This window comes from Dama dama, chromosome X, assembly GCF_033118175.1.
Source record: "Dama dama isolate Ldn47 chromosome X, ASM3311817v1, whole genome shotgun sequence".
Classification (NCBI taxonomy): domain Eukaryota; kingdom Metazoa; phylum Chordata; class Mammalia; order Artiodactyla; family Cervidae; genus Dama; species Dama dama.
In genome coordinates, this window is record NC_083714.1 from 101,973,965 (window position 1) to 101,988,643 (window position 14,679).

Genomic DNA, 14,679 nt, shown 5'->3' on the forward strand with positions numbered 1-14,679 from the left:
CTCAATGGACATGAGTTTGAGCAAACTCTGGGAGATAGTGAACGACAGGGAAGCCTGGTGTGCTGCAGTCCATAGGGTCACAAAGACAGATATGACTGAGCCACTGAACAACAATATAATCTTAGGTTGTAAAATTAATGGCTGCTGCTGAGTAGAGGCTTGGAAACAAGGCTTCTCTAAATGCAGTCTGGCTTTGTGGAACTGAAGAATCTGGAATTACAGACTCCTGGCATACCACTGATTATGGCTAGGATACTGAATGTATCTTTTCTGAAGGTTGATGGGCCCTTGAATACATCTCAATGCAATTAGAAGGGAGCTGAGCTGTACCACCAGCATTCTGTGCACTGCTCACAAGTTGGGCAAAAAGAATAACTTGACAAAGCTGGAGGTGATTAACTGATAAGAAACTAGAAATTTGATTGGCATTTGGTAATTTGGTTAATGCCTGATTCCCATTTCTAGGGTCAAGTTCAAGTTGAAGACCAACCATTAGATCCTGGGAAATCATTTGGAAGCACGCAATGTCCAAGGAGAAATTGTAAACAAGACTGGTTGTGGAACTCCAGTAACTGACAAGTCTAAAGTCACAGGTTGAGCTAAAATGTGTACATCCGCTCCAAAACTCAGCTGTAGTTCCTGGTGCTGATGGGAAAAAATTCAAATTACAAATGCATGTACCATGGGAGTTCTCTGATGTCCAATGGTGAGGACTCGGTGCTCTCATTGTCAGGGCCCTGGGCTCAATCCCTGATTGAACTAAGATGCCATAAGCTGCAGAGTGTGGCCAACAATTTTTTCAATTAAAAATAAAATAAATGTATATACCATGTCCAATTTAATGGGGAGAGTCCCAGACAGAATGATAAGTAAAATAATGCTATGTTGTAAAGATTTGGGGGCTTCCCTGGTGGCTCAGACAATAAAAGAATCTGCCTGCAATGCAGGAGATCTCGGTTCAGTCCCTGGGTAAGGAAGATCACTGGAGAAGGAAGTGGCAACCCACTCCAGTATTCTTGCCTGGAAAATCCCATGGTCAGAGGAGCCTGGCAGGCTACAGTCCATGGGGTCTCAAAGAGTTGGACATGACTGAGCGACTAACACACTGTAAAGATTTTAGGAAGTTATCAAAAACGTGTTGGGTATAGTGTAAGTTCTATAAAAATTCTATTAATAACACCAGGAGTAAATGTGAACTAAAGACACTAACAGACTGAGAACAGCCCCCAACAATATATTGCTCATGGCCTCTCATTTACTGAACCTGCCACATAACTCATTCAAACCATGGAAGAAATTCAGAGTAACTGAATCTGACACCTTCACACACCAGAAAGTGGAAGTTCTAAGAGAAAGCTCAAAAGGATTTTAATATCATAGCTAAAAGGAACAAAGAAGGTCTCTCAAGAGGAGAGGAGAGAGTTGGTTGAATATATATAGGCTGGCTGTAATAATTCCTAGAACTTAAATGACCAGGTTTATGAAAAGACCCCCACTGGTCAAACTGCTTGCTTATGTGGATTCTAAATATTATGTGAAAAAGGCGGGTTACAAAATAGTATGTATGTGATATACATATGTATGTATAAACAAAGTTATACATGTATACCCAGAAAAAAGACAAATCTAGAGTTCATTTATTCATAAGATTTAACGACAGAAGTTCAGTTCAGTCGCTCAGTTGTGTCCGACTCTTTGCGACCGCATGAATCACAGCACGCCAGGCCTCCCTGTCCATCACCAACTCTCAGAGTCCAATCAAACCCATGTCCATTGAGTCGGTGATGCCATCCAGCCATCTCATCCTCTGTCGTCCCCTTCTCCTCCTGCCCTCAATCTTTCCCAGCATCAGGGGCTTTTCAAATGAGTCTGCTCTCCACATCAGGTGGCCAAATTATTGGAGTTTCAGCTTCAACATCAGTCCTTCCAATGAACACCCAGGACTGATCTCCTTTAGGATGGACTGGTTGGATCTCCCTGCAGTCCAAGGGACTCTCAAGAGTCTTCTCCAACACCACAGGTCAAAAGCATCAATTCCTCAGCGCTCAGCTTTTTTTATAGTCCAACTCTCACATCCATACATGACCAGTGGAAAAAACCATAGCCTTGACTAGATGGACCTTTGTTGGCAAAGTAATGTCTCTGCTTTTGAATGTTGTCTAGGTTGGTCACAACTCTCGTTCCAAGGAGTAAGCGTTTTTAATTTCATGGCTGCAATCACATTTGCGGTGATTTTGGAGCCCAGAAAAATAAAGTCTGACACTGTTTCCCCATCTAAGTTTGCCATGAAGTGATGGGACCAGATGCCATGATCTTAGCTTCCTGAATGTTGAGCTTTAAGCCAACTTTTTCACTCTCTTTCACTTTCATCAAGAGTCTCTTTAGTCCTTCTTCACTTTCTGCCATAGGGTGGTGTCATCTGCATATCTGAGGTTACTAATATTTCTCCCAGCAATCTTGATTCCAGCTTGTGCTTCATCCAGATCAGCGTTTCTCATGATGTACTCTGCATATAAGTTAAATAAGTAGGGGGACAATATACACCCTTGATGTACCCCCTTCTCCTATCTGGAACCAGTCTGCTGTTCTATGTCCAGTTCTAACTGTATCTTCCTGACCTGCATACAGGTTCCTCAAGAGGCAGGTCAGGTGATCTGGTATGCCCATCTCTTTCAAAATTTTCCACAGTTTATTGTGATCCACACAGTCAAAGGCTTTGGCATGGTCAATAAAGCAGAAATAAATGTTTTTCTGGAACTCTCTTGTTTTTTTGATGATCCAGCAGATGCTGGCAATTTGATCTCTGGTTCCTCTGCCTTTTCTAAAACCAGCTTGAACATCTGGAAGCTCACGGTTCACATATTACTGAACTCTGCATTCAAATGGGTGTATCTTTCCTTTTCTCCTTTGCTTTTCGCTTCTCTTCTTTTCACAGCTGTTTGTAAGGCCTCCTCAGACAGCCATTTTGCTTTTTTGCATTTCTTTTTCTTGGGGATGGTCTTGATTCCTGTCTCCTGTACAATGTCACGAACATCCGTCCACAGTTCATCAGGCTCTCTGTCTATCAGATCTAGTCCCTTAAATCTATCTCTCACTTCCACTGTATAGTCATAAGGGATTTGATTTAAGTCATACCTGAATGGTCTAGTGGTTTTCTCCACTTTCTTCAATTTCAGTCTGCATTTGGCAATAAGGAGTTCATGATCTGAACCAGAGTCAAATCTAGAATCTCTACCCCCAAATATAATTTATTTCTAACTGGAGAGATAGTAGATGATTTTTACTGTCTTCTTTATAACTTTGTAGGCTTTATTTTAAATAGGTAAAATACACTTTCATAAATTTTTAACCTTTTTTTTCAAAATATACATACCTGTATATTTATGTTGTTGAACCTAAGTTATTATTAATAATTTAAGCATCCATCCAACACACTTTGCATTATAGTCTTAAAAAGAGATAAACCCAACCACCACATGAGCTCAAGAATGAACATATACCATATAAGCTACAAACACTAGCCAAACACCATGTACTGTCAACTATACCAGATTAAATATATCCCCAGCAGATTTTAAATGCATCTGGCATTTGTCAAGTATGTGTATGTTTTCCCCTACAAGATTGAGCTTCTTGAGGGCAAGGACAATATTTTATCTTATTTTACATCCCCAGAGATGGCGGTTATTAAAAGTGTGCTGATGAACTATGACTGACTATGTACTAATCTCTTAAAACCAACATATGCACCAGCTGCTAACTAAGTCATATACAGAGAATGCCTAGGAACTCAGACCAGCTCATTCCCAAAGAGAGAAGACACACACAGGGGATAGTGAAGTTGAGAAAAGAAAATGGGATGACAAAGAAAAGCCCAACCATGTATCCAAAGTCTATAACCTAAGAAACCAGGATATAGTACTGATACATGAACACTCAGAAAGACTGTGCACTCATTGTCAGAAATGAGTAATGTTGGCTTCGAGAGTCTGAATGAAAAAAACATTTTCTTCTACAGAAATAAATGTGAACAAAACAAGTCAAGAATTTAGATCAAAGTGCTAAAAATTATAACAGTCTATGAGACACTATTTCTAATTAACTACAAAAGACATCCCTCCACATTCAAATCAGGCTGAAAAGTCCAACACAAAAAACAAACCAAGAAAAAGGGATTAGAGTCCTAAATAAATTTTTTATCCGTATATGGAATTCTCAGTTTCTTTTCCAATTATATAAGCAGTGTCTCAAGATTCTAGTTACACAGTATTAGGCACATCCTCAAGATGAATGTCTTAAGTGATGAAAAATATAAACAACTTTAAGCTTTCAGTGACTTTTATATAAACTAGGATGAATCTATGTAAGAGAGCCTTCGCCTGTCAGAAAATCTGTGCTGTGCTTAGTTGCTCAGTCATGTCTGACTCCTTGTGAACCCAAGGACTATAGCCTGCCACGCTCCTCTGTCCATGGGGATTCCCCAGGCAAGAACATTAGAGTGGGTTGCCATGCTCTCCTCCAGGGGATCTTCCCATCCTAGGGATCGAACCCAGGTCTCCCATATTGCAGGCAAATTCTTTACCACCTGAGCCACCAGAGCACCCCAAGAATACTGGAGTGTGTAACCTATTCCTTCTCCAGGGAATTTTCCTGATCCAGGAATCGAACTGGGGTCTCCCACATTGCAGGTGGATTCTTTACCAGCTGAGATACCAGGGAAGCCCAAGCTACCAGGAAAGTCCTAGGCAGTGTTAAATATGTTTAACTGAATACAGAGGCTCCAAAATGTATCTTACCTTTATCTGTGAGGCCTTTGAGACAATTAAAGGTGAAACCTGGGGTTGTGAGACAACTGGAGGTCCAAAGACATGTACAGGCAAAATAGTGGACTGACCTTGAACCAAAGGCAAAATCTGGGGCTGAGTCAGCTTTGGCTGCTTCTGCAACTGTTAAATAAGAACAAAAAGATTAAAGATAAATTCTCCCATCTACAGTAAATATACTGATGATATATTGAAAAGTATAACAGTTCATCTCACCCCTGAAATCTGCTGGTAATGTCCCACTAGTTGCTGGGATGGATAAATTTTCTCCAGAACATTTATTTCGGTCTGCGGCAAGTTAGAAACCATTTGAGAGCCCATAATTTGGTCTGAGGAGTAGGCTACAGTGGGCTGATTTGAAGTATCTGAGTGTAAAGCTGATCCTGCTCCTGCCTCAGACAAATTGTCACCTATGACCAAAAAAATAAGGTAGAAGGGAAAAACTCAAAACACAAGGTCCAGATGGCATAGGAAATGGTAAGCACTCTTTTTTTTCTTTCTTACTCTGACAACCTGAAACAGCTTCAAATAAGATATGTACACTGCAGAATTAATCAAAAATCATCATGTAAACTTTCCATGCTGATATTATGGTATAACTAAAATTTTATTAGTAAAGCAAAACTACAAAGAATTACATAAAAGTTAACTCAATCTGCTGGCCATTTCATGCATATCCTAACTAATCTATGTGTGCCAATAGGATTTCACTTAATTTTAAGTGGCATATTCTCATTTTCATAGAACTTGGCTACAAAATAATGCTGCCTTTATAGAAAACGGGTTATTACTATGAAAACACTCTGTCCTTCTAGAGAAGAGAATGCATTACAGCCAGAAAAATTAGACAAACTGTTAATTTATACTTGAGTCTAAAATATAAAGGTCTTATAGTCTAGAAAATTTCCTCTTGAAAAATAAGTTCTATCTTTAGATTCATATTTTCTTTACTAAAAGATTCATGTTAGACCCTTCAAAATGGTAAAAAGATTTTTTTTTAATGGTAAAAAGATTATAATCCTTATTCAACTCATAGCTTGGACAAGTCACTTAACAGAACAGTTTCTTAATTTTAAAGTAAGGAAACTAGCTGGCTTGTCTAGGGATTTTGGAAAAGGATTAATGAAAGGACAGATAACAAAATCCTTTGAAACATACAAAAGTACTATTTAAAGATAACGGAATACAATTACATGTTTCCTTTTATATATTATAACTGTGTCACCTGTAACAGAGGAGCAATGATGCTGTGGTTTTCTTTGTAGAAGCTGTTGTCGCACATGTTGATCAACTTCAGTTTCTTCACATTCCGCCCCAGTGTGCTGAACAGGAGGAGGGGGCAAAGATGTATTTTGGGGCTGAGCGAGTACATTCCCTAAAGACTTGCACTGGGAATCCCTGCGTTCTTCCAAACAGCCAGCTGGCTTCTTCTCCCTTGTCTTCTTTATCAGGGTCACACGGTCTCTAATGGACTTAGCAACAGCTTTGGAATCACTTTCATGGAAGAATCCTGACTTGACCTACAAACAAAATATAATAGGCAAATCACATCTTTTTTTTCAATTAATTACTTAATTTTTTATTGAAGGATAATTGCTTTACAGAATTTTGCTGTTTTCTCTCAAACCTCAACATGAATCAGCCATAGGTATACAGATATCCCCTCCCTTTTGAACCTCCCTCCCATCTCCTTCCCCATCCCACCCCTCTAGGTTGATACAGATCCCCTGTTTGAGTTTCCTGAGCCATACAGCAAACTCCCAATGGCTATCTATTTTACATATGGTAATGTAAGTTTCCATGTTATTCTTTCCATAGATCTCACCCTCTCCTCGCCTCTCCCCAAGTCCCTAAGTCTATTCCCTATGTCTGTTCCTCCACTGTTGCCCTCTAAGTAAATTCTTCAGTACCATTTTTCTAGATTCTGTATATATACATTAGAATACGGTATTTGTCTTTCTCTTTCTGACTTACTTCACTCTGTATAATAGGTTCTAGGTTCATTCACCTCATTAGAACTGACTCAAATGTGTTTCTTTTAATCTTTGAGTAATATTCCACTGTGTATATATACCACAATTTCTTTATCCATTCATCTACTGATGGACATCTAGGTTGCTTCCATGTTCTAGTTATTGTAAATAGTGCTGCAATGAACAATGGGATACATGTCTCTCTTTCAATTTTGGTTTCCTTAGGGTATATGCCCAGGAGTGGGATTGCTGGGTCATATGGTGGTTTTATTCCTAGTTTTAAAAGGAATCTCCATACTGTCTTCCATAGTATGGAAGTACAATCCCACCAACAGTGCAAGAGTGTTCCCTTTACTCCACACCCTTTCCAGCATTTATTGTTTGTAGACTTTTTGACGAGGGCCGTTCTGACCCGTATAAGGTGATATCTCATTGTAGTTTTGATTTGCATTTCTCTACTAATGAGTGATGTTGAGCATCTTTTCATATGTTTGTTAGCCATCTATATGTCTTCTTTGGAAAAATGTCTGCTTAGGTCTTTTTTCCCACTTTTTTATTCAGTTCAGTTCAGTCACTCAGTCGTGTCTGACTCTTTGAGATCCCATGAACCGCAGCATGCCAGGCCTCCCTGTCCATCACCAACTCCCGGAGTCCACCCAGACCCATGTCCATTGAGTTGGTGATGCCATCCAACCATCTCATCCTCTGTCGTCCCCTTCTCTTCCTGCCCTCAATCTTTCCCAGAATCAGGGTCCTTTCAAATGAGTCAGCTCTTCGCATCAAGTGGCCAAAGTACTGGAGTTTCAACTTTTTGATTGGGTTGTTTGTTTTTCTGGTATTGAGTTGTATGAGCTGTTTGTATATTCTGGAAATTAATCCTTTGTCAGTTGTTTCATTTGCTCTTATTTTCTCCCATTCTGAGGGTTGTCTCTTCACCTTGCTTATAGTTTCCTTTGCTCTGCAAAAGCTTTTAAGTTTAATCAGGTCCCACTTGTTTACTTTTGTTTTTATTTCCATTACTCTAGGAGGTGGGTCATAGAGGATCTTGCTTTGATTTATGTCACTGAGAGTTCTGCCTATATTTTCCCATAAGAGTTTTACAGTTTCTGGTCTTACCTTTATGTCTATAATCCATTTTGAGTTTATCTTTGTGTATGGTGTTAGGAAGTGTTCTAATTACATTCTTCTACAAGTAGCTGTCCAGTTTTCCCAGCACCATTTATTGAAGAGGCTGTCTTTGCCCCCATTGTATATTCTCGCCTTTTTTGTCAAAAATAAGGTACCCATAGGTGCATGGGTTTATTTCTGGACTCTCTGTCTTGTTCCATTGGTCTATATTTCTGTTTTTGTGCCAGTATCATACTGCCTTGATGACTGTAGCTTTGTAGTATAACCTGAAGTCAGGAAGCTTGATTCCTCCAGCTCCATTCTTCTTTCTCAAGACTGCTTTGGCTATTTGGGGTCTTTTGTGATTCCATATGAATTGTGAAATTTTTTGTTCTAGTTCTGTGAAAAATGCCATTGGTAATTTGATAAGGATTGCACTGAATCTGTAGATTGTGTTTGGTAGTATAGGCATTTTCACAATATTGATTCTTCCTACCCAGGAACATGGAATATCTCTCCATCTGTTTATATCATATTTGATTTCTTTCATTAGTGTCTTATAATTTTCTGTGTACAGTTCTTTTGTCTCCTTAGGTAAGTTTATTCCCAGATATTTAATTCTTTTTGTTGCAATAGTGAATGGGATTGAATTGTTAATTGCTATTTCTGATGTTTCATTGTTAGTATATAGAAATGCAAGTGATTTCTGTGTATTGATTTTGTATCCTGCAACTTTTCTAAATTCACTGATTAGCTCTACTAATTTTCTGATACTATCTTTAGGGTTTTCTATGTACAGTATCATGTCATCTGCAAACAGTGAGAACTTTACTTCTTTTCCAATCTGGATTCCTTTTATTTCTTTTTCTTCTCTGATTGCTGAAGCTAGGACTTCCAGAACTATGTTGAATAATAGTGGGGAAAGTGGACACCTTTGTCTTGTTCCTGATCTTACGGGAAAAGCTTTCAGGTTTTCACCATTGAGAAGAATGTTTGCCATAGGCTTATCATATAAAGCCTTTACTATGTTGAGGTAGGTTCCTTCTATGCCCATTTATTAAAGAGTTTTAATCATAAATGGGTGCTGAATATTGTCAAAGGCTTTTTCTGCATCTATTGAGATGATCATATGGTTCTTCTCTTTCAATTTCTTCATATGGTGTATCACATTGATTGATTTTCGTATATTGAAGAATCCTTGCATTCCTGGAATAAACCCAACTTGATCATGGTGTATGAGCTTTTTGATGTGTTGCTGAATTCTGTTTGCTAAAATTTTGTTGAGGATTTTTGCATCTATGTTCATCAGTGATATTGGCCTGTAGTTTTCTTTTCTGTGTTGTCTTTGTCTGGTTTTGGTGTCAGGCTGATGGTGGCCTCATAGAATGAATTTAGAAGTGTTCCTTCCTCAGCAATTGTTTGAAAGAGCTTTAGAAGAATAGGCATTAGCTCTTCTCTAAATGTTTGACAGAATTCTCCTGTGAAGCCATCTGGTCCTGGGATTTTTTGTTTTGAGAGATTTTTGATCACAGCTTCAATTTCAGTGCACATAATTGGGTTGTTCATCATTTCTATTTCATCCTGGTTCAGTCTTGGAAGACTGACCTTTTCTAAGAATCTGTCCATTTCTTCCAGAGTATCTATTTTATTGCCATATAGTTGTTCATAATAGTGTCTTATAATCCTTTGTATTTCTTCACTGTCCTAACATCTCCTTTTTCATTTCTAATTTTGTTGACTTGATTCTTCTCTTTTTTTTTTTCCTTGATGAGTCTGGCTAAGGGTATGTCAATTTTGTTTATTTTCTCAAAGAACCAGCTTTTACTTTTATTAATCTTTACTATTGTCTTTTTCATTTCTTTTTCATTTATCTATGCTCGGGAATTTACTATTTCTCTCCTTCTACTAATTTTGGGGTTTTCTTCTTCTTTTTCCAGTTGCTTTAGGTGTAAAGTTAGGTTGTCTATTCGATGTTTTTCTTGTTTCTTTTTTTTTTCTTTCTTTTTTTTTATTATTATTATTCTTGTTTCTTGAGGTAGGATTGTATTGCTATAAACTTCCCTCTTAGAACTGCTTTTGCTATATCCCACAGGTTTTGAGTCATCATGTTTTCTTTGTCATTTGTTTCTAGAAATTTTACAGTTTCCCTTTTGATTTCTTCAGTAACTTACTGGTTATTTAGAAACATATTGTTTAATCTCCATGTGTTTGTGTTTCTTACAGCTTTCTCCTTGTAACTGATATCTAATCTCATAGTGTTGTGGTCAGAGAAGATGCTTGATACAATTTCAATTTTCTTAAAAAAACACATCTTTAACATTTAAGATTTTTACTTTTATTTTTTACTAGCAGAGTTATTTTCCTAACCGAAATTCCAAATGCTATTAAAAAATAGTTAATTTGTTTCTATGTTCTTTCTTTCTTTCGCATTGGAATGAAAACTGAACTTTTCCAGTCCTGTGGCCACTGCTGAGTTTTCCAAATGTGCTGGCATATTGAGTGCAGCACTTTCACAGCATCATCTTTCAGGATTTGAAATAGCTCAACTGGAATTCCATCACCTCCACTACCTATGTTTGTAGTGATGCTTCCTAAGGCCCACCTGACTTCACATTCCAGGATGTTCGGCTCTAGGTGAGTGAGAGAGATCACACCATTGTGATTATCTGGGTCGTGAAGATCTTTTTTGTACAGTTCTTTTGTGTATTCTTGCCAACTCTTCTTAATATCTCCTGCTTCTGTTAGGTCCATACCATTTCTGTCCTTTATTGAGCCCATCTTTGCATGAAATGTTCCCTTGTATCTCTAATTTTCTTGAAGAGATCTCTAGTCTTTCCCATTCTATTGTTTTCCTCTATTTCTTTGCATTGATCGCTGAGGAAGGCTTTCTTATCTGTCCTTGCTATTCCTTGGAACTCTGCATTCAAATGGGAATATCTTTCCTTTTCTACTTTGCTTGTCACTTCTCTTCTTTACACAGCTATTTGTAAGGCCTCCTCAGACAGCCATTTTGCTTTTTTGCACTTCTTTTTCTTGGGGATGGTCTTGATTCCTGTCTCCTGTACAATGTCATGAACCTCCGTCCATAGTTCATCAGGTACACTGTCTATTATATCTAGTTCCTTAAATCTATTTCTCACTTCCACTGTATAGTCATAAGGGATTTGATTTAGGTCATACCTGAAAGGAAAAGGTCATTTTTCATTCCAATCCCAAAGAAAAATAATGCCAAAGAATGCTCAAACTACCACACAATTGCACTTATCTCACACGCTAGTAAAGTGATGCTCAAAATTCTCCAAACCAGGCTTCAGCAATATGTGAACCATACTTTCAGATGTTCAAGCTGGTTTTAGAAAAGGCAGAGGAACCAGAGATCAAATTGCCAACATCCGCTGGATCATTGAAAAAGCAAGAGAGTTCCAGAAAAACATCTATTTCTGCTTTATTGACTATGCCAAAGCCTTTTGACTGTGTGGATCACAATAAACTGTGGAAAATTCTGAAAGAGATGGGAATACCAGACCACCTGACCTGCCTCTTGAGAAACCTGTATACAGGTCAGGAAGCAACAGTTACAAGTGGACATGGAACAACAGACTGGTTCCAAATAGGAAAAGAAGTATATCAAGGCTGTATATTGTCACCCTGCTTATTTAACTTATATGCAGAGTACATCATGAGAAACGCTGGGCTGGAGGAAGCACAAGCTGGAATTAGGATTGCTGGGAGAAATATCAATAACCTCAGATATGCAGATGACACCACCCTTATGGCAGAAAGTGAAGAGGAACTAAAGAGCCTCTTGATGAAAGTGAAAGAGGAGAGTGAAAAAGTTGGCTTAAACCCCAACATTCAGGAAACTAAGATCATGGCATCCGGTCCCATCACTTCATGGCAAATAGATGGGGAAAGAGTGGAAACAGTGGCTGACTTTATTTTTCTGGGCTCCAAAATCACCGCAAATGGTGATTGCAGCCATGAAATTAAAAGACGCATACTCCTTGGAACGAAAGTTATGACCAATCTAGACAGCATATTAAAAAGCAGAGACATTAGTTTGTCAACAAAAGTCTGTCTAGTAAAGGCTATGGTTTTTCCAGTGTTCATGTATGGGTGTGAGAGTTGGACTATAAAGAAAGCTCTGAGTGCAGAAAACTGATGCTTTTGACCTGTGGTGTTGGAGAAGACTCTTGAGAGTCCCTTGGACTGCACGGAGATCCAACCAGTCCATCCTAAAGAAGATCGGTCCTGGGTGTTCATTGGAGGGACTGATGTTGAAGCTGAAACTCCAATACTTTGGCCACCTGATGCGGAGAGCTGACTCATTTGAAAAGACCCTAATGTTGGCAAAGATTGAGGGCCAGAAGACAAGGGGACAATAGAGGATGAGATGGTTGGATGTCATCACCGACACAATGGACATGGGTTTGTGTGGACTCCGGGAGTTGGTGATGGACAGGGAGGCCTGGCATGCTGCGGTTCATGCGGTCACAGAGAGTCAGACACGACTGAGCAACTGAACTAACTGAATGTTCTTTCTTAATCAGACATGTACAAATGCCAGATCCTTGAATAGGAAAAAAATTACTAGGCTCCAGAGACATAATTGCCTAAGCTGGTCCTTTTTCCTATAAGCACACAGAAGCTGGTGGTAAGAGATGTATAAAAACTTAATTTCAAATGAAATAAAGAGGTAGAAATAAGCTGCTGCAAAAGCTCTAAAGGAGCATAAGCCTTTCTAGTGAAGGTAGAGAAAGAATCACAGAAGAAGGTAAAGTCTGACCTGGATTAAATAAAACAAGGAACTTGAAGGCTACTGAGGCAGAGGTAGATGAAGTCCAGAAATCAGCACTCTAGGCAGAGCAAGTATGCTCATAGCAAAGTGCTATATCTTACTAGGTGTTAGTAGAGTAACATGAGAGATGTTAAGGGCTTGTTGTCTAAAAGGAACAGGGATGAGTAGCAGAGATAATGACCTGAAGAGGTGTCATAGCATATCCTTCTCAGTTCTACAATCTGTATCTTAAAGCATGTCTCAAGGTTCTACACATTTGGGGAAATTTTGTCATAGTGGGAAAATGATTAAAATGTCAGATGGAATCCATATATTTAATTTCACTCCTTCCCAAAGTTCAAAAAAAACCCAGAGCAAGTGGATTTTTAAGTCATAAACTCACAAGGATAGACAGAATAAAGTCAACAGCAACAATAAACCTTTTGGACATTTGGGGATGTGGAAAACAGATAATAACTGGAAAAGGTGAGCCAGGGAAGGCTGAGAATCATTCTCATTTATACTGAATAATACTCATAATACATAGGAACTAGCCATACCAGGTACTTATAGAAGTGGATAAAGTCAAAAGAGATGACTAAAATAAGGAAGACTAAGTGAAAGGGTTTTCAGAAGTAGTTAGGTATTAGGTTCCGATCTCCCACCCTCCATTCCACATCTTTGGGTGATTGCTTCTCCCCTACTCAAAAAGTCTAAAATTTTGTTCTCTGGAAAGGGTAAAAAAGTATCTCTGGACTAGGGAACACCAGGCACTGTTGAAGGTATGGCTATCATGTGAAAAAATGACCATATGCATGCTGAATGCCATATGCAGAAACTGCCAGCACTCTCCCCACTTGGCTACCAAAATGCACCAATAACCACATCCTTATCCTCCAGGCAGGATACTGAAAGATAATTCTCTGGAGAATTTGACCAATTCAAGAAGAAAGACACACAAATAATTACATCAGAGGTTCCCTGATTACTGGCCCACCCAGATGCCTGAAAGTAGAGATTAACAAGTCTGACCTTCTCAGACTCAGTTCTCATAAACTCACAGGGAAGCTTGAGCCAGACTATGACCAAGAGACTCTGTTCAGCTTACCCCTCCTGGGTATCTTCACCTAACAGTAACTTTAGTAACCAGCTAGGTATGTGCTGGGCACTCTAGTTTTCAAAACAAAATAATATGTATTCTTTAGGTACACTATAATGAAAAGCAAAGGAAAGAGTAACACAAAAGTCAGGGTAGATCCATGGCTGACTCATGTCGATGTATGGCGAAAACCACCACAATATTGTAAATAGCCTCCAATTAAAATAAATAAATAATTTTTTTAAAAGTCAGGGTAGATATTATCTATAGTGATGAGGGAGGGGAATGCAAGTGGGAGGGGGCACACAGATAACTTCTAAGGTACCAGTACTGTTCCATTTCTTAACAAAAGTACGGTTTTACTATTCTTTATACTGTACATACAAATTTAATATACTCAGCTACATAGATATATTTCACAATAAAGTTTCAATTTAAATAAAGAAAATGAGAGAAAAGAAAGCAATCAGAAAGAGAAAGGATGCAACCCCAATACTATAACAGGAGGGGAGGCTGGGGATAGGATTCACTTACCATTTCATATGCTACTTCCTCAGGTGTATCTGTTTCTAAATTGAAACTGAATTCAATAGCTTCATTATCTTTATGTTTGCCTTTCAATTTTTTAGGGTCTTCGACCCAGAGTCTTAAAGCCAGGGATGAATTTGAGCAATCATCTTCCTCTGCCAACTCCACTCTTAGTCCTGTATCCTCCGCAAAAAATGCGTGGTTTAGAAGGTCCCTTATAGACAACCTAATAAACAATATACAAACCTGTTATCAATTTTTCCAATCACAAACAAGATATAGAACACTTAATCAGCAAAAAATCTGTCAAAGCAACAACTTTATTTAAAATTTTCTATTAACTAAACCATTAATTTTTCTTATTATAAAACC

The 14,679-nt window shown here is 38.5% G+C and overlaps 1 protein-coding gene across 1 annotated transcript in view; it reads right to left on the bottom strand.

The window, feature by feature from the left end:
* Positions 1–14,679, bottom strand: part of WNK3 (WNK lysine deficient protein kinase 3) — a 164,950-nt gene that overhangs the window by 90,274 nt on the left and 59,997 nt on the right. The window contains exons 7-10 of the mRNA XM_061136920.1: positions 14,314–14,533; positions 6,049–6,343; positions 5,040–5,233; positions 4,797–4,946 (exon numbers count right to left, since the gene is read on the bottom strand). Coding sequence (XP_060992903.1) covers positions 4,797–4,946; positions 5,040–5,233; positions 6,049–6,343; positions 14,314–14,533 — 859 coding nt within the window. The remainder of the gene's footprint in view (positions 1–4,796; positions 4,947–5,039; positions 5,234–6,048; positions 6,344–14,313; positions 14,534–14,679) is intronic.